This window comes from Staurois parvus, unplaced genomic scaffold (assembly GCF_062004578.1).
Source record: "Staurois parvus isolate SC_StPar_1 unplaced genomic scaffold, SC_StPar_1.0 ptg000437l, whole genome shotgun sequence".
NCBI lineage: Eukaryota > Metazoa > Chordata > Amphibia > Anura > Ranidae > Staurois > Staurois parvus.
The window spans coordinates 1,455,782-1,480,514 of NW_028318233.1; the positions used below are offsets into that span (position 1 = coordinate 1,455,782).

The 24,733-nt window shown below is 40.8% G+C and overlaps 1 protein-coding gene across 5 annotated transcripts in view; it reads right to left on the minus strand.

Moving 5' to 3' along the window:
- The window catches only part of MYPN (myopalladin), a 186,931-nt gene that overhangs the window by 38,056 nt on the left and 124,142 nt on the right, over positions 1–24,733 (minus strand). For all 5 annotated transcript variants that reach the window (XM_089687761.1, XM_089687758.1, XM_089687762.1 and 2 more), the window contains 3 exons: positions 7,307–7,482; positions 5,228–5,279; positions 1,799–1,916 (listed from right to left, as the gene is read on the minus strand). In XM_089687761.1, coding sequence (XP_089543887.1) covers positions 1,799–1,916; positions 5,228–5,279; positions 7,307–7,482 — 346 coding nt within the window. The remainder of the gene's footprint in view (positions 1–1,798; positions 1,917–5,227; positions 5,280–7,306; positions 7,483–24,733) is intronic.

Sequence of the window (24,733 nt, forward strand, 5' to 3'; positions counted from 1 at the left end):
CTGTGGGAGACCAGATATAGTGAATGCAGGGTCCTGGGATTAGTAACACTTTAACCAATCCAAAATCACTAGATTTAATCTTCACCAAAGGAAAATGTGTGTAATAGGATGTAAATTTTATGTGAATTATGTAATTTGCTAAACCTGGGACTATACCAAACTAATGAGATTTTGTACAAGTCATTTTCCTGACTGGTGCTAATGACAAATAGGGAAGCTTTAGAGGCAGAAAGGGGTGTTGCAAGACTTAACCACCTAGTGACTGAGGGTAAAACAAATGTTAATGCCTGAAGGCAATTTTGCAACTTTCACACGTGTTAGTAAAACCGTACATTTCATCACAACTACTTTGTGTATCCATTTGGATTATGCCTTGTTTTTTTTTCAGAACAAATTGGACTTTCTTTTGGTGGTAAATGGTAATGGATATCTCCTGATTTTTTTTTTATTATCAAAGGAAAACTGTCCCAAAATAGTAAAAAAAAAATCATTTTTTAAAATTTAGCTGTATATTTCTTGCTATTACAATAATTTACCACCAAAAACAAGACAGAATAAATTCTCCTGTTCCTGATGATCGCAGCGATACCATAAATATGTATGTTAGTTGTTTGTAGTATAGCCTAGAAACAATAGTGCACATTTTGCTTTTTTTATCCTACCTAAAACTCACTGACACTAACTGACCTGATACTAATTTATATTTTGGACCTGAGCTTTGACCCTTACTTGACCTAAACACTAGACCTGGCACTGACATATATCAAAATTTGATCTAGCTAATTTTTTCTTTATTTTTACATATTGTTATTATTTTTTTTTTTGCACACTTTTGTTTATTTATATCTTTTTCCCTAGAAGGAGAGAGAGAGACCCTCCAATTAGAGAGAAAGAAAATGCAGACGAGGGCTGCACAGTGACTGATCACTGCGACAGCCAATAAGAAGCTATCATAGCAATCAGGTGATCTGGAAATGGTAGTCCTGGGTCCCCATTGTTAGTACGGGACCCAGAGCTCCTGGTTAGAGCTGAGTCTCTGTGCTGGGAATGTGCTGTGAAGTGTGCTTTCAACACAAAGACAGATACGTGTATATATGAAGCCCCACAGATTAAGACCCACTTCTGTGAGGCTGCATATATGCATACAGTCAGCGGGAAGGGGTTAAGGAGTAAACCCAACATTTAATTTTCCTGGTATGTGCCATGCACTTTTATGAAAAAGTATTCTGCTCTTTTTGTATTGCTTCCTTTGGGTGACATACTTGGTGTTCCTGCTAGTCCCTCTGTTTTCCAATTAAAAACTGACTACACAAGGCAGGATAGAACAGCATGGTTAGTTCTCTATCTGAGCTGGGAGTTAATCCAATGGTCAGGCTTTTGCTGACATGCCCCCCCCCCCCCCCACCGTAGAGCCATTCATCTGGAGGATCAGTGCCCTGTTGTTTCTCCTTCCCTAGCGCTAAGCTCCTGCTGCAGCTGAGGCATGTGATCACTTATAAAAAAGGGAAACAAAGGTATCTATAATATATATACAGTATATATATATATAATATATATATATATATGTGTATATACACGCACACATACAAATGTTTTGCCATTCATTTCTATCTTAAACTGAATGGGTTGTTTTATAAGGTAAGGGTTCACATATACTTTAACTTTTACAGCAACGATTCAGTTATGCATGTACCCTCCCTCAACTTCCTATATGTGTGACTCGTAATTTACTCATTTAAAATAGACCATATTTTTCTATTATTAACTGCTATATTTGAACATATCACATACAATTTACCTGCTGCATCATTGTTGGTGGTACGTTCTGTACAACTGTGATAGGAACATTTATCTCCTGATGAACAGCTTCCTTTGGCATCTCTGGAGTAACTGATGACAGATGTTCAGCCTGTGACCTTCACAACAATACAGCAAAGTCAGTGACATGTTGGTATACATTCATCTGAATATTTTGGTTCAAAATGTACTAACAAAAAGACATAAATAGACAAAAAAGTTAAAGCTAACAGATCACAATTATAAGCACAGCTGCCAATGTGAGACATATTAGAATGACTGCAGTGACAGTTTGTGTAGGCTATAAATGCGGTGGGCCAATTTACAGTTAAACATTTTTAAAACAAAAATGGAAAATGTTAAGATTTCCAAAGTTGTCAGGGGCACCATCTGTGTGAAAATCACAGGAGAATTGTTTAAAAAACATGTAAATTTAATTAAATGAAAGTCTCAAAATAATAGTAATGGCAATTTCCAAAAGTGGCCAAGCTACAATGGTAAGGAAAAAGAGTAATTGGATGTGAAAGCTCACCAAGGTAAAAACTGAAACTAACAGGACAATGTCAATGTCACAAAAGTCCAACCTCTAAAATAACCACAGAGACAGATCAGCACTTGAGCAGGGCTAATCATCAATAAAGATACTTTATAAGTGTACATTTGTATGTGTGTATATACCATGATCAGTCTTAATTTCATAACAGTTAAATGTTTATTGAAAAATAAAATACATTTTACTTTATTATATAACTTAAATGTTAAACTTATATACGGTAACTTAAATGTTTTTTTCCATTAACAAGTAAGATACACAATATAAAGACATGTGAGTGGGTAAGGGTAACTTAATGCATTTAAGTCAAGGAAAATATAAATGAATGTATTTAAACATATAGAGTAACAAAATATGAAACTGCTTAGATTTTGATGTACTGCAAATAGTAGGTGGTATATGTATTTTTCTTATGTTGGCAAAATATTTTATTTGGGTGCACACATTGAAATATATGGACAGAGGTGCATGTTCCAGGTCTGACAGTATTGCCCTCTGAAGGCAGGTTGTAGACAGACACATGCCTAAAAGGGATAGGTAGTAAGATATGTACCCATCTTCTCTCACACTGTTGGAATGCCAGAACTCACCTCAGTGTTCTTAGCAACTCTGATAACCTGTAAGTTAAAGTGAAGCTCTACCCAAAAGGGGAAGTTCCACTTTAAGACATCCTCCCCCGCTCCTCTGATTAACTTGACATGTAATTTTGGAGGAGGGAGAGCAGGTACCTAGTTTTGACAGGTACATGCTCCCTCTTCCATTCAGATTGCCTAGGCGATCAGAGCGGAAGTTATCTTTAACAGCTCCCCGAAGTCTTCTGGGACACATGACTGACTGGTCCTAGAAGATTGTGGGACCATTCACAAAGTGCAGCGCAACTTGCGCATGCACAGTGGGCACCCAGGTGTGAAGCCGAAAGCTGTACAGCCGGTTCCCCACAGTTAGGATGCCAGCACCCGGAGACTGGTGAAGAAGTAGACCGAGTGAGGACAATGCTGGATCCTGGAACAAGTAAATGTCCATTTATTAAAGTCAGCAGCTACAGGATTTGCAGCTGCTGACTTTTGCTTTTTTTTTTACAGACTGAACCTCCACTTTAAGAGTTTCCTTTGATCCATTGAAAAGGGATCCGTTTTTGTTTGCACATATTGGAAAATCTTTCTGTGCAGTAGCAAATTTTTCTAATGCTCAGATGTACATAACACCCCTTAGTAAACATCTACATAACTATGGCTCACTTGCACAAAAATATTGAAACATGCTGGAAATTCTCTGTGAGCAAAAATGAGTGCTTATAATGCTCAGAAGTGCTCAATATCCTTACCAATTAAACTTCTACATGACCTAACAGTTGTTGTTCTTCAAGTGCAGCGAAAATGATATATACCGCTTGCAGCTATCACGTTATGTATTTATTTAGGGGCACACATGATTTTCATTTTTTCTGGGGCTGTCGACTGGAAAATGTCCCATTCCGAAGCTGCCTAGGAGAGGATCCATTCTGAGGCTTCTGGCGAGGGGTGGTCACATTCTGTTGCTGCTGTTAGGGGAAACCTCATACTGGTGCTGCAGACTGGAAGAGATCTCATTTTGGAGCAGCTGATTGGGAGAGACTGTATTCTGGTGCTGTTGCTTTGGAAAGATCCTATTCTGGAGCAGCTGACTGGGAGAGATACCATTCTGTAGATGCTGACTGGGAGAGATCAAGTCTGGTATGACTGACTGGGAGAGGTTCCATTCTGGTGCTGCTGATTGGGAGAGACACCATTCTGGATCTGTTGACTTGGAGAGATCACACTTTCGAGTTGCTGATTAGGAAAGATCCCATTGTGGATCTGCTGACTGAAAGGAGTATACCATTTTGAAGTTGCTGACTGGGAAAGAGCCCATTCTGGAGTTTCTGTTTTAGAGAGGACCTAGTCTGGTGCTGCTGACCTGGAAAGGTCTCATTTTGGAGAGGTGTTGGTGAAATGCACATTTTTGAGTATTATCACCTAGTCAGCTGACTTTGTAACATGTAAATGATACGAGTTTCTGATAAATGGAGTGATCCGTCCACCCTATTTTGTACACTTATCTCCTGTCCAAACGACACCTAACATCCTAATAATTGCTGCCTCCTATTGTAAGAAAGAGGCCCCAAGAAATATCCTTCCAAGTCTATGTCAAGAGATATCAGCCTTGAAGGGAACCTATAGTGGATAAATATGGAGTCTGCCATTGCTGAGCTCCCTTTGTGAAAATGCTCTAGCCGTTGTGCTTGTCCAATAGCTTTAAAACTTTAAAAAGACTCTGTAACTACAGGCAAGGGGGTGAACTGAACTAATAAAGGTATAAAGTACAGGCATTAGAGGTGGACATATCTGCAGCATGCTCTCAAACTTATCTGTCATGGTCAAATCTCAGGCCATACTGACTTCCTATTAGTGCTGAAGCTTGCCCACCCCTTACTGCCTCCTGCTCATTCCATAGTTCTTACCAATAGGGGTATGCAGGAACAAAGCTTAGCAGCAAGCTCTAACATATCCCTAATGTGTCAGAACAGCCCAGGCTTCAGCTGTGACAGGAAACTTTGGAAAGCCGCCACAGGTATATAGTACCGCCAGGTGCCTGAAATTTATACCTGCAGCACTTTGCCCACCTTGCCCTCAGTGATAGAGTAACTGTAAGTCCCCTGCCTACAATACAATAAATATGCAGATTAGAAATTCTAACCTCACTGACTTTCCTGATTTGCATGCTTTTTCCAAGTCAGTCAGCCAGGTAACTCTCATTTTCAGAAGGTCAGTAATGGCAGCCACTACATATCTCTAGATACATGCTTTTTTTTTATAAAAAGAGAATATATTAAGAAATAACTGAACACCACATACGTACTGATCCATGTCAGTCTTGCTCGTGTCACCTTCAGAATCAGAGGATGACGCTCCTAAGCAAAAAAAATAAAAAGAGAGAATTGTGTTACATTTATTATTAGTATATACAAGTACCATTAAATGAAAATGCTGTACAAGACATGCACGATTGTTTCAAACTGAAATATTATCTAGGAGCTTTTTTGTAAGCCAGTGAACCAGTTAGGCCCCATTCACACTTGCGATTAGGGACAGAGTGCAAATATCTGTGGGAGACTCAGCCGATTGTATGCGCACAGCCATGGGTGGAAGCTCTTATATAAAGCAATGAGGAGTTGACAGTGCCAGCAGCCCTTTACATATAATTGGACATACAACAATTACCTGCATCTAGATATCTACCCCTAGGATGCACAGTTTGAGGCGAACAACTGTGGCTAAAAACTCTAGGCAAGGCAATGAGAGGCTGACAGTACCCCTAGCTATTCACTTGTTATCAGACATGCAGCGATTACCTACAGATGATTGCTCCTGGATGAAAACAGAGGCCGATTATCCTCAGGTAATCTGTGATTGTACAATTCAAACATCATGCAAGCCTCCTGTCTGCAGCTATTTGCATACACCCTGCTTTATCTAATTTACAAGTAAACCTAAATGCACTGTTTAATTGGGCAAATATATGGCAAATGAGTTATATTGTTGATAAATGTAAAGTTCTGTGACTGTGAGGCTAAAAACCTGTAGGCATCATACATTCTAGGAGGAGTGCAACTGAAAGAGTCAATCATGGAGAAGGATCTGAGTGTTCCAGTAGATCATAGACTTAATAATAGCATGCCATGCCAAGCTGCAGTTTCAAAAGCTAGCAAAATATTTTATTGGTTTAATTGAAGCATGGACCCCAGAAAGAGCGAAACATAATTTTTCCCCTGTATAAAGCATTAGTAAGAACTCATCTGAAATATGCAATTCAGTTTTGGCCATCTGTTCACAAACAGGATATCAGAAAACTGGAGAAAGTGCAGAGATGGGCCACCAAACTAATCAGAAGTATGGAAGATGTTGGCTTTGAGGAAAGATTAGCATAACTGAATTTATTAAAGGGGGTGGGGTATGACCACCACATATAAATACATAAGTAGTCTATATAGTGAACTTGGTGCAGAGCCATTCACTTTAAGGTCATTACAAAGAACAAGGGGGCACGCTTTATATCTGGACAGTGAGAGCTGTGAAAATGTGGAATAGAATCCATAAAAAAACTAGTTCTGGCCAAATCAGTAGATTGTTTTTAAAAAAATAGATGGATGCTTTTCTAAATGCACAAAATATAACTGGATATTAACATTTATAGGCAATAACACTAGAGACTGTTGGTTTAGGGAAAATCCCATTGGAGGCATCAGGATTTTTTTCTAAAGCAAATTGAACCATGCTTTATAGTTTTATTGCCTTCCCCTGGATAAATAGTGTGCATAGGATTCCATATATGGAAGTTTTCTAGTTTTGCAAGTTATTTATTATTAATTTAGTTATTCTATTTTTTTCTATTGGTTGACCTGGTTGGACTTGTGTCTTTTCTTTCAACCTGACTAACTATATAACTATGTAAAACTCTTCAGACTTCCCTGACTGAAGCATTTCAGGTCAGTGACTTGTTAGGTATTAAGAAGATATCATAGAGCCTTCACCTTTAAAATATGTAAGTAGTAGTAGCAGCTCCTATAATCCTCACACATTCTATAGCCATTCGTTAGCTCTTCCACATTCTGTTTCCATTTATAAAGGCATTTCAGCTTATAGGCACAATGAAGAGGACCATGGAGTATGCAGAGAGGGAGTATTTATACAATATACATTGGGTCATTGTTAAATTATTGTATGGAAAGTGAAACCTGAGATTAGATGGAGAATTGCGTCACTAGCTTGCCTGGTCAACCTTGTCTACTATTTGCGTTCATCTGAATCATGTTTCCCCATTGTCTATATTTAATCTGTTCTGGAAAATGAGCATGGAATTATGGAGTGTCATGTCTAATACAACAGCAAAGATGCTAGATCTTCTACAAATGAAATGATTCATTTTTACATTGATTACCTTCTACATAAATCTCTGCAGAGGTTGAATCTGTTCCATAAATATTTGATGCAAAACAAGAGTAACGTCCAGTGTCCTCTTCAAAGGCCTCAGTAATAACTAAAGTATTCAGATTCCCGTTTTTCTGTATTTGGATATATGGAGAGTTTTCAAGTTCTTTCCCTTCACAGTACCACCTGCAAAAGTGAAAAAAGTAATGCAGTATTTTTTTGGTTTTATGAAAGCAACAATAAACAACCATCACAAAAGAAAAAAAGGATAAAAGTAATGGGTCAGTCTGCCCAAAACTTCACAAGGTGGGCAGGAAGCAAGTCAGATCCTATTCTGGGAACATCTTTGGGCTGAAAATAACAAGAGATTGAAGAAGACACTGGTTGACTTAGCCCACAAGATTCAATACTTCAGTCATAATTCAATAATAATTTTAGGTGAGCTTAAAGATAAAAAGTGGATCAACATACAGTCATGGCCAAAAATATTGGCACCCCTGCAGTTCTGCCAGATAAGTCACCACTTCACCCACAAAATTGTTGCAATTATAAATGTTTAGACATTCTCATATTTATTTATTTTGTTTGTGTTGGTATGACACAAAAAAGTGGAGAAACAAAAAGCCAAATCTGACACATTCCACGCAAAACCCACATAAAACACATTCCACGTTATACTAATACAAACAAAAGAAATAAACATGAGATCATCTAAACATTTGTAATTGCAACAATTTTGTGGAAAAGTGGTGCATTATCTGACAGTAATGCAGGGCTGCCAATATTTTTGGCCATGACTGTATGTATTGTTGTGCTATAACTAAGAGAACATCTGCAATATGTACAGTACCCATTAATGCTATTTTTGTTTTGTTCTGTTAATGGCTCTCGTGCATTATAGATGGTTTATATTTCTAATAAAGGAAAATATCACAGTTTCTGATTATAAACCTTAGCCTACCTCAGGAGAAAAATGCTGGGAAAAACCTACATTTTGCCTTTTCATTTAATTAAGTAACCAAAGCAGGACATCCCACTGTCAGTGTGATCTGAAATATCCACTTGTAAATATATGATGTTACCAGAAATTACTATTTACTATGACAATTACAGTTAATCACACCACTGACCCAGTTTCAAAAACAATTAAGTTTAAAAACCACAGTTGATATACTCTCTATCTATCTATCTATCTATCTATCTATCTATCTATCTATCTATCTATCTATCCTATATTTGAGAGTTCTTTAAATGGATAGACCCACACCAGCCTGCTACTGGACAGTGAAAAGAGAAGCAGCCCAGTTAGTGCCTCAGTGGGCTCATCTCTCTGGCACTCTGCTTTCCATTCCTATCAGCATTCTTTGTGTAGGCAAATGAACTGATTGGATATTTGGCAGCTTCTTCCTCTTATACACCCTCCCTCATGTATAATAGCTACTGTAAGAAGCTGATATCAGGTCAAATTCAGGAATTCAGGTACTAACACTTCTTGCATTTAAAAAAATAAATTTACTGATGTGTTAATAATGACTGAGCTGCATTCATTTGTGTACTTTATATGAGCCTAGATAGTCTTCCAGACAATTATCACCATTAAACAATATCAGATGATCACAGACTGGCTCTCCAGACTGAAGAGATAGTATGACTCAAACTTACTCTTCTATATTGGCGTGTCAAGGAGAGCTGAAAGATATACATTAGAAAATTGGATCACTGAACACAGAAACTGTTTATTTACACATTTTTGTATTACAACGTAGAATCAAAAGCCTTCAATAGTATTACCTTTTTAAGCATTTTTTTTATTTTGTATGCTGCTATTTCTTAATGGAGACTCTGGGTGGTCACACTGGGACAGCCGTGTTATTGAGCTGTACTATCTTCTTCTAACTGTGCCTGATACAGCATTCAGGGGTCTGCAGTGCTACAACACCATATGAACCATACGAACTGCAAAATTACGTTTGCCTGCCTTTGGGGTGGACAAGTTACAGATCTCTGAATAACAGCAAACACCAGCAGAGCAAGTGTCTATGACATGATAGTAATTATAGTGATAAGTGTGCTTAAATAACTGCAATGTGACAGACTGCTGCATCAACAAGAGACTGAACACAAATAAATCAAACTGTGCCGTAATTAGATCCTAATTCAAATATGAAAAGCATGGAGAGTCTTCAAATAACATCTCAAAATATTCCTAGGGCCATTGCTAGGGCCAAAGGTGTGAAATAAGGAATTAGATTGTTGTATAAAAATATTAATGATAATAAATCAGTTGCACTCACCGATACATACATAAAAGTTGTGTTGAATATGCCAGAAGCCTGTTTGTATGAAGCTTAGTTTGTGTCCTAATAACTGTATTAGTCTTCTGGGTAATTGACCTCCACAGAGAGACCTATTGTCTTTCTAAGGACAGTCTCTGCACCTAGAGGCATTAAGAACACAGCTGCTTGAAGAACCCTGAACCCTGCAGAAAAATCTTGTGTTGACAGCATGTGAGTAACAATGGAGTAATAATATTTTTATATGCTTCCATCTTCCAGGGACCCAAAATCTCCATCTACTGCTACGGAAGCATTGATATTAGATCCTTTGAAATCCTTTGACTATATGGCATAGATGAGATAGACAACTAGGTTTTCAGAGATAAGAAATGAGCAGAAGACAATTGGGCACCACTTCCCATTTTGAAATGGTATGGTTGACACATCACACCAAAACAGCATTTCAGGTTGCCAGATTGTGGTTATATTTAGAGTCCACTTACAATTGTGTGGTACATTAATTCAAGTGTATTAATACGTAATGACATTTGTTAACACAAAAACAACTCAATTATCGGGCATGCCACAACATTTTTGCCACAGCAACTTTTTCTGTTTGCCATCTCACTTATCGCACTAATTTTATGCACTGTTATTCTTTATTCCAGGAAAAGGCCTGAAAAAAATGATTCTTTATCTTCAATTTGTTGTGAGTTTGGCAGAATATAAGTGCACCATAACCTTTCCAAACGTTTTTTGTAACTTTATAAAATATTAGGTTCTTAGATGTAGTCCTGTATTCTTTGTTTGATGTTAATTTTTTAACAATGGTAGAAACCACTAGTAAAATGTTTTAGTTACCATACAAATTGTGTAGTGTTACCCTGGAAGGAGCCACTTGGTAATTTTGGTTCTCTGTTCTGCGTCTCAATTCCAAGAACAACCTCGTCCCCTCTGATACACCTGGTTGAATGGAAGTTACTGCAAGCATGTATAAGAACGCAAGTACAGATACCTTTAACTCAGCTGTAAATTAGCACTAGTAAATAGACACAAGACTGTTTAGTGGTAGATGAACTCAATGTATTGGTACGTGTTCTGTATATCATATATCATCATTGTGCTGAGTAGGGAGCCATCTACTTGGCATCCGCTACAACCGCACCTTTTTTAGTTCCTCTTCAACAAGAACAGGAAGAGTTTGTTAAAAATAAATATTGCTCATCCACCATTGCAGGTCCATTTAGCTTCCAGAAGGAAACCAGTGAAGGCCTCCATTCTCCCTTCAATACAGATATGCCTGTAAGTATTTTCATTGTGCTTGTTAAACTCGCATACATAGCTAGATCGCATTTAAATATATTCAATGTGATTTTTGGGGAGCTGTTTGTAAGAAATGTGTTCTTTGTACGCATTTGTAAGAGACATGTATACAAACATATTGTAATTTCAGTTTATGTGATTGTATTGCGGTTTTACAGAACTATTCACAGAAGTAAATTCAGTTTTGGAATGAAACACAACACTGTTTCTGTCAGTTTTGTTAGCTAGCTATCGGCTAACCGTTAGTAGGACAGCATGGTACAGGTTAGAATAAATGGTGGTTCAAGCATAAATGAGCATACAGAAGGTAGGTTCAGACACAGCACACTACACAGTGTAATCACTATGCCAAAGTAACTTAAAATAGAATTCTGTACCACTAGACTGCAATCAACTCATCAGGTCAGCAATAAACAACACTTCAATGTGAATCAGAGCATCAGAGCTAGAACAATAATTCTAGCACTATACCTCTGTAACTCTAAACTGGTAACCTGTAAAATTTTTTATAGCGTCTCATATGGAGATTTTTAAGTACTGTACTTTGGCGCCATTCCACGAGTGAGCACAACTCATGGAATGGTCCCAAAAAAGTATGACATGTTAGTATCCATTTACTCAGCGTTACATCATCTTTCATACAAAATACAAAATAATTACAAAAAAATTGCAATGACTACCATTTTATTCTCTAGGGCCTATTCTAAAAAATATATAATGTTTGGGTGTTCTAAGTAATTTTCTAGCAAAAAAATGATTTTTTTTAAGGAGAGAAGTGTCAGAATAGCCTGGTCCTTAAGTGCCTAGGAGAAAGGCTAGGACATAATACAATGTGCCCTGAGAGGTAAATCTTAGCATAAACAATTGGTAAGGGTCTCCATGTTGCAGCTATAAAGGGGCAGTCTTTAGTCCTAACTCTTCAGCTGGCTGGTGGTGGGGCCCAGTTGTACCATTGGTGCACATGAAAATAGTCCCAGTCAAACCTGCAAGCAGCAATAGGGCTACTAGATGGCTGTATTGTCAGTTCTTAAAGGGCTCAGTTACTCTAACAGCCGATAATAAATTCCTACAGCAGCAGATAACCAGTCTCAGCGATATTGCCGCTGACCATTCAGTCACACAAAACAATCAGTTCACTCTCTGTTCAGCACTAGGGTGACTCTGGTTCTCGGCACCCCAAACTCAGCACTCCGGATCCTGCTCAGGCCGCTGATATGAAGCAGTGGTAGAAGCACAATGGACAGCGATGTGCTCTCTCTCATTACCCTCATGGCAAGAGAAAATATGTCCTGTATAGCCTGCAACTCTTTCCTCTCTTACTGGCAATCTCCTGTCTGAGGAATGTAGTTCACAAACTTTTGATCATAACAGCATAGTCTCTCCTTTATACTACAGTTCCCACAGTGTATTGCTGCCTGATTCAGTCTACTGAACACTTCCTGCTCAGCAGCTACCTCCTCTTGATGAAACAGCAGTTAACCAGTTCAGCACTGCAGTTCAGCAGCTGTAGAGAGCAGCTGCAGCTAGTGCTTCTCTCATTGTCCCCAGAAATCTGAATTTGAAATGTACCCGCTCCCAGTTCGTTGCGATCACCTAGGCGATTGGAAGTGGAAGTTGTCCTCCCTCCCTCCCTCTCCACAGTCTTATGGGACATGTGACAGGAACCAGAAGACTACGGGACCATTCACAAAGCGCAGAGCTACTCACGCATGTGCACTGGTCACCCAACTGTGAAGTCGCAAGTTGTCACAGCTGGGTGCCCACACTGAAGATGCCGGTGCTGGGGACACAGGACAGCCGTTGAACCCAGCTGCGGTGAGGACACTGCTGGATCAAGGGACAGGTGAATGTCTGTTTTTTAAAAGTCAGCAGCTAGGTTGGAGCTTCATGAGTCATTTGAGTGGCAACAATGGCTTCAGGACATTCACCTAAAGTATCGTAAGTCGTTTTTTTGGGGGGGTTGAATTGTTCACTTTTCTTTCTGTTCTTTGGTTTCGGAAGGTCCTTCCCAAATTGGCTCTTCCTCTTGTTCTATATGTGGTTGATAAATATCTGTATCCTCTGTAATCAGGGAAGTTGGAGCATCTTATTGACTTTCCAGTGATTGATGCTGGGTTATAAATTCTGGGGTCTTAGGCCTTAGGGTTCCAGTATCTGTTTAACTGGGAGGAGGAGTGGCAGTCTCTGACAGAATAGATGGCCACATCCAGTCCATCTTAACATCCTTGCTGTTTTCCCCTTCATCTGCAGGGCTTTTTTTTCAGAGAATAGGTGCAGGAACTCTCCCTTTCCGAGTCACCCCTTGTCTCCGTCCCGCACTGTCCCTTGGTTCCACCCCTTACCTATGTGCCAGTACCACCCTTTTAGACAATACAGACCCAATTATCAATTTGTATTGAATGTGTTCATGACAACAAGAACAGCAGTAAAATTGATTGACCTACAGCCAGTACTAAAAGACCCCCCCCCCCCGAAACAATGGAACACCTGCAACAAAATAGCCTCCCAGCAACAATAGACCCCCTGGTAACAACAGATCTCCCCAGACCCAGCAACAATTGACTCTCCAGCCGATAGCAACAATAGATCCCTCCCGGCAACAGTTGACCACACAGCAACATAAGACCTGTGCAAAAATAGACACCCTCCCGCGGCAATAGATCCCCCAGCAGCCAGCATCAATGGACCCTGCAGTACATCTCACCACCCCTTGCCATTACATACATTTAGTGCTGGAAGTACCGGAACTGTGTTCCCCCACGTTCCCAGTGAAAAAAAGCCCTGTTCATCTGTATTTGGTGGCAAAGACTGAGATTTGGTCACTGAACCTAGTCCTCGAGAGACAGTCTGAGTGGGCAATGGATCTGGTTGATGAGGCACGCAAACTGTGTCTGCTAATGGTAAGAGGTGGTTGTTACGCCAGGTCTTTAAAAAGCCTGTACTTCCTTTCTAGGCAAACCTGGTATACCGGCAACTGCTTACAGATGACATAGATCTGAGACTTTCACCAGTCAGCTAGCTCATGCTTCCCAGTGATGCCCTGATTCCTCAACAGCACTCTATCGCCGGGTTGTAGGTCCAACATCCCTACATTCAGATCAAAGTTTCTTTTGTTTCACTGCCCTCAAGTGCCTAAGGCATCTCTTATGCCATTTTCAGATTATTTCTTAATTGGTCCACTATGGGATTCCATCGATGTTTGGTCTGAGAATGTGCCAAATACTAGGTCAATTGACATTTAAACCTCCCTCCTAATCATGAGCATATAGGGGGAGTACCCTGTGGCATTGTTCTGTATTGTTATAGACATGTACGACTGCTAAAATATGCCAGCTCCAGTGCTGTCTCATCTCTTCAGCATCCTGAGCACATCTAACAGAGTGCGACTGAATTGTTCCGGGTTAGGGTCTCCTTGCAGGTGGTATGGAGTTGTTCTGGATTTCTGAATGCTTATTAGGTTCAACAGTCTCTTAATGAGCCTACTCTCAAAGTCTCTCCTTTGGTCAGAGTGACTACATTGAGGAAGGTCATAGTGGACTGAGAACTTCTCTACCAGAACTTTGGCTACGGTAGATGCTTGCTGGACATCAGTTGGGAACACCTGAGTATACCGGGTGAAGCAGTCGGTCACCACCAGAACATTTCCCTGTCCACTCAAATCAGGTTCCAGACACAGAAAGTCAATGCACATCAATTCCATTGCTCCCTGGCTTTGGAGATGGCCTCTGGGGCAGCTCTGTTGGATAAAGCTTTCCACTGTATACATTGTAAGCAAGCGTGACAGTGTCCTTCGATTTCAGCCCATATGCAGGGCCAATAGAAACAGTCTCTCACTATTTTGAAAGTTTGTTTGGGCCCTAAGCGACTATGATTATCATGCAGAGTAGTCAACACAGTCTATATATGCTTTCCTGGCAAGAACAATTGTGAATTATTCAAGGGGCTCCTTCGGTAGGCCACCCTGTCGTGTAACTGCAGTCAGTCCCATTCATTGTGAACTAGATTTGCTTCCTTTGGAGAGTCTGTTAGCAGCAGATCTGGACAGTGACCTTTCAGGTCCTTTGATGTTAAGCCACAGAGGGGGTACTCTTTCTTTGAAAGTTTGGGTAGGCCTTCATCTCTTATTTGGAAAGGTCACAGTAGTACTTGGGGACACCTGCAAATGAAACTCCAATGGCTTCAGTCACACTTGCTCTTCTGGCCTGATTCTCTACTCCTTGAAACAAGGCTTGTATCCCTTTCAATGTCAGCTGAGTCCGCTCTTCAGTGGAAGTCCCTGATTCATAGAATCTCCTTGATATTTTAAACCAAAGCAGAACCTCAATGGGGCAGCCAACCACCTTTACCCACATTACCTGTTTAGATCTATGGGCAATTATATTACTATTTATTGGTGCTTGTTATCAGCCATTATTGCAATGTATGCAATGTATGCTATGCCTATATGGTACAATTTTTTGATACACCTCCTGCATGGTGGTGTAACCAATGTGTCGGTGCTGCAAATAAATTAGACTCTTGTCACTATGTCTGCAGCACATTACTATTAAGACCGGTCCTGACGTTGTTTTTATGTGATTTTTGGTCTGTTCTTGTATTATCTCATACTGAGGTGATGGTGAACCACTGTATTTACCTTAATTGTCCACATGTCTATTGTGTAATAAAGCATAATTTTTGGAACTACTTCTAGTGTTGCATTCTGTCCATAATGTAACCACTTTTTGTGAATCTCTTTTCATGCTCCCCCCTTTTTTTTCAGCCAACCACCTATGCCTGGCAGCATCCAGCTTGGCTGTCATAAGTATATATGTGACTGGGTTATTGTCCATTTTGACCATGAAATCTGCACCATACAATGTTTCAGTTTATCCACCACTGCCCACTAAGGGCAAAGAACTGTAGCTTGTGGGTGAGATAGTTCTTCTCAGAGGGGCAAGGCATTGGCTCATTGGCTCACATAGGTAACAAGGCACAGGCGTCCATCATGCTCTTGGTACAACATCCCATCTAGCCCATCGTGACTGGCGTTAACATGTTGTTTGGATTGGCATAGGCCAGAACAGGGGCATTCATTAAGCTCCTCTTCAGCTGACAGAAGGCATGCTAACACTGATCAGTCCACTGGTCTTTAATTGATTCCTGAGACTTCCTGGGTCCTCCAGTTTGTTTGGCTAGTTTCCGTAAGTCTGGGTCTGTCATCCTCACCCTCACTCTTCGACAACTCTTTGAGGGGTCAAGCTACCTTAGTGAATCCCTCAATGAATTATTGATAGTATGAGCAGAGCCCCAGGAAATACCTAAACTTGGTCACATAGGTAGGTCCTGGCCAGGAGGTGACAACTTCCAGTTTTTTGGGGTCAATGGCCACTCCCTCTGTCAAATTTGAAGAAGCCCAGCAGATGGATGAAGGCAATCTTCTCTCTGCTTTCCAGATGCATTGGGATCTGGTAGTATCTACCCTTCAGGTCTGCTACACTGAACCACTTTGCCCCTACCAGACATTGTAAGGCATCCTGTATCCAAGGTGTGGTGTACTGGTTCGGGTTGGTTCTCCTATTGAATTTGCAGTAGTCAATACACATCCTCAGAAAACCATTCTTCTTTTGTGACTCTCAAATGATGCCCATCCTCTTCAACTCCATCAGTAGCTCAAAGAGGTCTTCCAAACAACCCAGTGGAATCTTTTGGGATCTTTCTCTCAATGGCTTGTCTTCCTGGTGAATTTGGTGCTGTGCACTTTTTGTACACCCCACAAATCTAAATCAATCTTCTAGAACATTTTTCACCATCTCAGGAGTTGGGCTTTGGCTTTTTCTTCCCACACAGGTGAGAGCAGGGTGTTCTGTGGGTAGAACCTCTCTATGGGAATCTCATCTTCTGCTTCCCCCACCAAATCAGAGGGCGAGATTGGGGTGGCTGGATTCACTTGTCCTATCAGCATTCAGTAAACTAAAGGGAGAATCTCTGTGATTGAAACTAATATATGAGATAGACTCATTACATGCAAAGCAAGATAGTTCAAGCTGTGATTTGTCATAATTGTGATGATTATGGCTTACAGCTCATGAAAACCCCAAATCCACAATCGCAGAAAATTAGAATATTGTGAAAAGGTTCAATATTCTAGGCTCAAAGTGTCCCACTCTAATCAGCTAATTAAGCCATAACACCTGCAAAGGGTTCCTGAGTCTTTAAATGGTCTCTCAGTCTGGTTCAGTAGGAATCACAATCATGGGAAAGACTGCTGACCTGACAGTTGTGCAGAAAACCATCATTGACACCCTCCATAAGGAGGGAAAGCCTCAAAAGGTAATTGCAAAAGAAGCTGGATGTTCCCAAAGTGCTGTATCAAAGCACATTAATAGAAAGTTATGTGGAAGGGAAAAGTGTGGAAGAAAAAGGTGCAGAAGCAGCAGAGATGACCGCAGCCTGGAGAGGATTGTAAGGCAAAGGCCATTCAAAAGTGTTGGGGACTTTCACAAGGAGTGGACTGAGGCTGGAGTCAGTGCATCAAGAGCCACCACAAACAGACGGATCCTGGACATGGGCTTCAAATGTCGTATTCCTCTTGTCAAGCCTCTCCTGAACAACAAACAATGTCAGAAGCGTCTTACCTGAGCTAAAGAAGAACAGACCTGGTCTGTTGCTCAGTGGTCCAAAGTCCTCTTTTCTGATGAGAGCAACTTTTGTATCTCATTTGGAAACCAAGGACCCAGAGTATGGAGGAAGAATGGAGAGGCACACACTGCAAGATGCTTGAAGTCCAGTGTGAAGTTTCCACAGTCTGTGTTGATTTGGGGAGCCATGTCATCTGCTGGTGTTGGTCCACTGTGCTTCATTAAGTCCAGGGTCAACGCAGCTGTCTACCAGGAGATTTTCATGCTTCCTTCCACAGACAAGCTTTATGGGGATGCTTACTTCATTTTTCAGCAGGACTTGGCACCTGCCCACACTGCCAAAAGCACCAAAACCTGGTTCAATGAGCGTGGGATTACTGTGCTTGATTGGCCAGCAAACTCGCCTGACCTGAACCCCATAGAGAATCTATGGGACATTGCCAAGAGAAAGATGAGAGACATGAGACCGAACAATGCAGAAGAGCTGAAGGCTGCTATTGAAGCATCCTGGTCTTCCATAATACCTCAGCAGTGCCACAGGCTGATAGCTTCCATGCCACGCCGCATTGAGGCAGTAACTGCTGCAAAAGGGGCCCAAACCAAGTACTGAGTACATATGCATGCTTATACTTTTCAGAGGTCCGATATTGTTCTATGTACAATCCTTGTTTTATTGATCGCATGTAATATTCTAATTTTCTGAGATTGTGGATTTGGGGTTTTCATGAGCTGTAAGCCATAATCATCACAATTATGACAAATCACAGCTTGAACTATCTTGCTTTGCATGTAATGAGTCTATTTGATATATTAGTTTCACCTTTTAAGTTGCATAACTGAAATAAATGAACTTTTGCACGATATTCTAATTTTTCGAGTTTCACCTGTATATGAGCAGCTGACACTAACATTTGTGACACCAAATTCAAACAAAAGAGCAAGTAATTTATGATAACAACAGATAAGTGGAAAAATACTCTAATCAGAAATCCTTGCAGAAATAAATACAAATCTGATAAATCAAGATCAAATAAAATATTATGTTCCAAAGCCATCAACATAATGGGGTTGATTTACTAAAACTGGAGAGCGCAAAATCTGGTCCAGCTGTGCATGGTAGCCAATCAGCTTTCTAAATTCAGCTTGTTCAATTAAGCTTTGGCAATAAAACCTGGAAGCTGGCTGGTTTATATGCTGAGCTGCACCAGATTTTGCACTCTGCAGTTTTAGTAAATCAACCCCATAGTGTCCAATAGTGTGCATACAAAATTCCAATAAACATGATAAGCCTGTGATACTTCACTCTATAATGCAAAGTCCCTTCTAAGAAATAGCATCAAAGGATCCAATTCCTGCTGTAAGGTGACTTGAAATAGAAAAGCACCCACCAACCAGTGCTCACCACAAGTGAGTATAAACACTTTCCAAACTGATATGACCATCATATTAAAAATGATCAAACGTGTTAAAAATCCCCGGTCTCATGTACTCCAATATACAGTGAATGGAATAAGTATTTGATCCCTGCTGATTTTGAATGTTTGTCCACTCACAAAGAAATGATCAGTCTAAAAATCGAATGGTAGGTGTATTGTAATACTGAGAGACAGAACAGCAACAAAAAATTAAAAAGAAATACATGTCTAACAAATTATGCACTGATTTGCATGTTCATGAGGGAAATAAGTATTTGATCCCCTTCACAAAACATGACTTAGTACTTGGTGGCAAATCCCTTGTTGACAATCGCAGAGGTCAGACGTTTTCTGTAGTTGGCCACCACATTTCCCCACACATCTCAGGAGGGATTTTGGCCCACTCCTCTTGGCAGATCCTCTCCAAGTAATTAAGGTTTGGTGGCTGACGTTTGGTAACTCGAACTTTCAGATCCCTCCACAGGTTTTGAATCGGATTAAGATCTGGAGATTGGCTAGGCCACTCCTTAATGTGCTTCTTCTTGAGCCACTCCTTTGTTCACTTGGCCGTGTGTTTTGGGTCACTATCATGCTGGAACACCCATCGACGACCCATTTTCACTGCCCTGGCTGAGGGAAGAAGGTTCTCACCCAAGATTTGACGATACATTGCCCCGTCCATCGTCCCTTTGTTGCGGTGCAGTTGTCCTGTCCAATTAGCAGAAAAAAACCCCCAAAGCAGAATGTTTCCACCACCATGTTTGACAGTTGGTATGGTGTTCTTGGGGTCATAGGCAGCATTCCTCCTTCTCCAAACATGGCGAGTTGAGTTGAGGCCAAAGAACTCAATTATGGTCTCATCTGACCACAACACTTTCAACCAGTCCTCCTCTGCATCATTCAGATTTTCAGTGGCAAACTTCAAACGGGCCTGGACATGTGCTTTCTTCAGCAGAGAGACCTTGCGGGCACTGCAGGATTTCAATCCCTGTCCACGTAGTGTGTTACCAATTGTTTTCTTGGTGACTGTGGTCCCAACTGCCTGGAGTTCATTGACAAGATCCTCACGTGTAGTTCTGCGATGATTCCTCACTGTTCTCATGATCATCGACACTGCACGAGGTGAGATCTTGCATGGTGCACCAGACCTAGGGAGACTGACAGTTGTTTTGTGTTTCTTCCATTTGCAAATGATTGCACCAACTGTTGTCACCTTCTCACCAAGCTGCTTGGCGATAGTTTGGTAGCCCAGTCCAGCCTTGTGGTCTACAATCTTGTCCCTGACATCCTTGGACAGCTCTTTGGTCTTTGCCATGGTGGAGAGTTTGGAATCTGATTGTTTGATTGCTCCTGTGGACAGGTGTCTTTTATACAGGTAACAAAATGAGATTAGCAGCACTCCCTTTAAAAGACTGCTTATAATCTCAGCTTGTTACCTGTATGAAAGACACATGGTAGCCAGAAATCCTGCTGAATGATAGGGGATCAAATACTTATTTCCCTCATGAAAATCAGTGCATAATTTGTTAGATATGCATTTCTTTTGAATTTGTTGTTGCTATTCTGTCTCTCAGTGTTACAATACACATACCATTAAATTTTTCGACTGATCATTTCTTTGTGAGTGGGCAAACATTCAAAATCAGCAGGGGATCAAATACTTATTTCCTTCACTTTCTGCTTTGTGCTTGCACATAATAATCATCCTTATTCATGGAATTTCTTCTGATGCTTTGAAATTGACTCTAAGGAACTGACTTCAGCCAAAAGGGGTGGTGACAACTACCAAGAGGAATAAAAGTATTCCTATCAGTGTCCTTGAAGTGCGTTGTGGTAATACTGTCCACAATATTAATGTTAATATCTAAGAAATGGACCTCCCCAGAACTGGCCTGAATATCCAAATTAAGTTTTCCAAGAAACACGTCACCATCCCATTCAAGAATGATGGTTTTTGAACATAATCCCAAGGATCTAGGCCTGTAATTTTGGTGGTGAGTCAGTGATGTTGCAAACACTGACTGAAATCTTCCCGTGACTTTGTTGCAAGGCCCTAGTCAACACTACTTCAGGGATTACCTCCACCCTGGTTTCCTTTCCCTGAGACTCTCCATGATATCCCAATGGAGGCCATGGTAATATGGGGATTTTTGTGTGCCAAAATATCATACAAGACTGAAAAAAACATTAACAAAAGCACATTTTTATTTCCTCATTACAAGATTAGTAAAAAAAATGTTGCCATCAATGGTATTTATAAAGCCAAAATGTACAATAAGACATGCATAAGGTAGAACGTATGGTTCGACATTTAGTAGTTTGTTCATTATGACAATATAGCTGACAAATAACAAAACACATATAACACATATAATAATACATATATACACACATATATAATGAATCACTTTTTGATACGCCAAATGATGAAAATAGTACTGTACGTCCAAAACAAGTGAAAGAGGGTTGGCGCTAGGGAGAAAGGAAAAAAAAAAGGGAAATGTAACAACATAAGTCTGAGGTGATCCAACAGGGAGGTTGTGGAACCAATAATCTGGGGGGAAATTATTTTTTTTCTCTTTTTTGTGTTGTTTCTTTGTTCTGGGTTGATCCTGGGCAAGTTTCTGTCCAACATTACTATTTTGATCGCAAACACTTTCTATTTACTTTTAAAACTGATCCTCTAATGAAGAAATAAAAAGTGCATTTATTGATGTTTTTTTTCAGTCTTGATTGATATTTTGACACATAAAAATTCCCATATTACAATGGCCTCCATTTGGGTATCATGGTGATTCTGCATCTTTTTACTAATCATCTGATGTTCTCGGAGAGACATTCACCCTGGCATTGGACAGCATGCTCAGACTGGTAGATCAAATCTGAACCCATTTCCATTTGCCCAACTTCCTCTTGTAGCAAGGCAAGATTATCATAAGCTAAACAAGTCTGTTGACTGAACTTAAGATTTCTGCCTCAACAGCTCCTCTCCAGCTCTCGGTGATGTGCTATTTCTTTTGCACTTCTGGGACATCCCATTCTTCCAGGAGCTGCATGGCCTGCTCCATCCAATTTTCATACTCTTCTTCCTAAGGAGGCACCGGTCGTGTCCTCTAAACTTTCTTTAACCTGCCCTTAAATGGACGACATTAGTCTGATTGCACTTGGTTATAAAGTTCTCTAGGGGGGTGAAGAAGTCTGCCGCTATGGTAACTGAGGTCACTGGCATAGAAGCTCCTTTGGTAGGCGTGGCATGGCTTGAGCTCTCTGGACTTGGATCTGAAACTCTCATCTGAACCAGGAATGCTTCAATGTCATTAGTCAGCTGAAGACTAGCCCCCTGGAAACAGGAAGGGATCCACTCCAACAGCAAAAGGCCATCTTGACCCATTTTCATATCTAGTATGAATACTGTCTGATCAGAAAATAGAGCTGGTACTGCTTGGCAGTATTTCTGGAGATTTCCAGAAATAACTACCGGTGGCCATTTTGCTCCTCACAACACTGGATTGCAGTAGCAGGGTCAATATTAGCTTTTTTGGCTCGTTGTTTTGGTAACTTGCTTGTAGAACACAGGTAACCCATGCGAGCCTCCATGTGTAGCGCTACCTATAGGAGCTGCTTGGTCATTTGGGTTCTCTGCTCTGCACCTGGAACCTGGTTGAATGAAAGTTACTACAAGCACTTATAAGTACACAAGTATAGATACCTTTACCTCAGCTGTGAATTAGCACCAGGAAATAGACACAAGACTGTTTAGCGGTAAGTGAGCCCTATGTATTGGTATGGATTAGAATGAATGGTGGTTCAAGCATAAAAGAGCATACAGAAGGTAGGTTCGAAACAGTCCGCTAGACCGTATAATCACTATGTCAAAGTAATTTAGAATAAAGTTCTGTACCAGTGACTGGAATCAACTCATAACTAAGAAAGTCAGCAATAAACAATGTATATAACCATAACTCTGTGTAGCAGCTGTAAAGGGGTAGTCTTTAGTCCTAAATCATCAGCCGGCTAGCGTTGGGGCCCAGTTGTACCATTGGTGCACATGAATATAGTCCCAGTCAAGCATGCAGGCAGCAATAGGACTAATAAATAAATTCCCACAACAGCAGCTCACCAGTCCCAGTGATATTGTCGCTGACCATTCAGTCACACACACAGCAATCACTCCACTCTCTGCTCTGCACTCAGGTGACTCTGACTTTAGGCACCCCAAAGTCAGAACTCCAGATCCCGTTCAGGCCGCTGATATGCAGCAGTGTTGGTGCACGCAGGACAGCAAAGTGCAATCTCTGGACCCCCTCACAGCAAGAGGAAGCTATGTCCTATATAGTCCAGGAAAATGCAACTCTTTCCATTCCTCCTGGCAATCTCCTCTCTGTATATCACAATCTTTTGATCACCACAGCATAGTACACACTCCAGACTACAGCTCATACAGTGCTTTGCTGCCTGATTCAGTTAGTTGAACTCTTCCTGCTCAGCAGCTCCCTCCTCTTGCTGAAACAGCTGTTAACCAATTCAGCACTGCAGGGAAGCAGCTACAGAGAGCAGCTGCATCCAGTGTTTCTCTCACTCTCATTCTTAGCCAAGCACCTGGCTACAATTACAAATTACAGTGGAAAGAACAATAGATAGGAATAGAGTACAGAAAATCCACAACCTTTCCATTCTGTAACTTGGACAGAATATTTCTTTATCTGACTTGCTTTTTGCTAAGCATTGCCCAACGTTAAATTGCAGTCAGCTACTGCAGAGAAACCACAGCAAACACAGAATTATCATATACAACAATTAGTCCTGTTTGTAACTGAACTGTGGTGTTCTGCAGAAAACGTAACAAGCATGGATTTTACTTGTTAACATGCAGTTTGGTGGTACATACACATACACTATATTGCCAAAAGTATTGGGACACTCCTTCAAATCATTGGATTCAGGTGTTCCTATTGCCTCCATGGCCACAGTTGTATCAAGCACCTAGGCATGCGAATTGCTTCTACAAACATTTGTGAAAAAAATGGGTCGCTCTCAGGAGCTCAGTGAATTCAAGCGTGGTACCGTGATAGGTTGTCACCTGTGCAATAAGTCCATCTGTCAAATTTCCTTGCTACTAAACATTCCACAGTCAACTGTTAGTGGTATCATAACAAAGTGGAAGCTACTGGGAACAACAGCAACTTGAACGATGTGGTACCTCCAAACTCCATATGGCCTTCAGATTAGCACAACAGTGCATAGAGAGCTTCATAGAATGGCTTTCCATGCCCAAGCTGCTGCATCCAATCCTTACATCACCAAGCGCAATGAAAAGCATTGGATGCAGTGGTGTAAAGCACACCACCACTGGACTCTACAGCGGTGGAGATGTGTTCTCTGGACTGGCAAATGATGCTTCTCTGTCTGGCAATCCAATGGACGTGTCAGGGTTTGGCGGTTGCCAGGAGAACGTTACTTACCTGACTGTATTGTGCCAAGTGTAAAGTTTGGTGGAGGGGGGATTATGGTGTGGAGTTTTTTTTCAGGGGTTGGGGTTGGGCTTGGCCCCTTAGTTCCAGTGAAGGGAACTCTTAAGATTTCAGCATACCAAGACATTTTGGACAATTTCATGTGGGAACAGAGTGGGAATGTCCCCTTCCTGTTCCAACATGACTACGCACCAGTGCACAAAGCAAAGTCCATATAGACATGGATGAGCGAGTTTGGGGTGATGGAACTTAACTGGGCGGCTCAAAGTCCTGACCTCAACCCGATAAAACACCTTTGGGATGAATTAGAGCAGAGACGAGCCAGGCCTTCT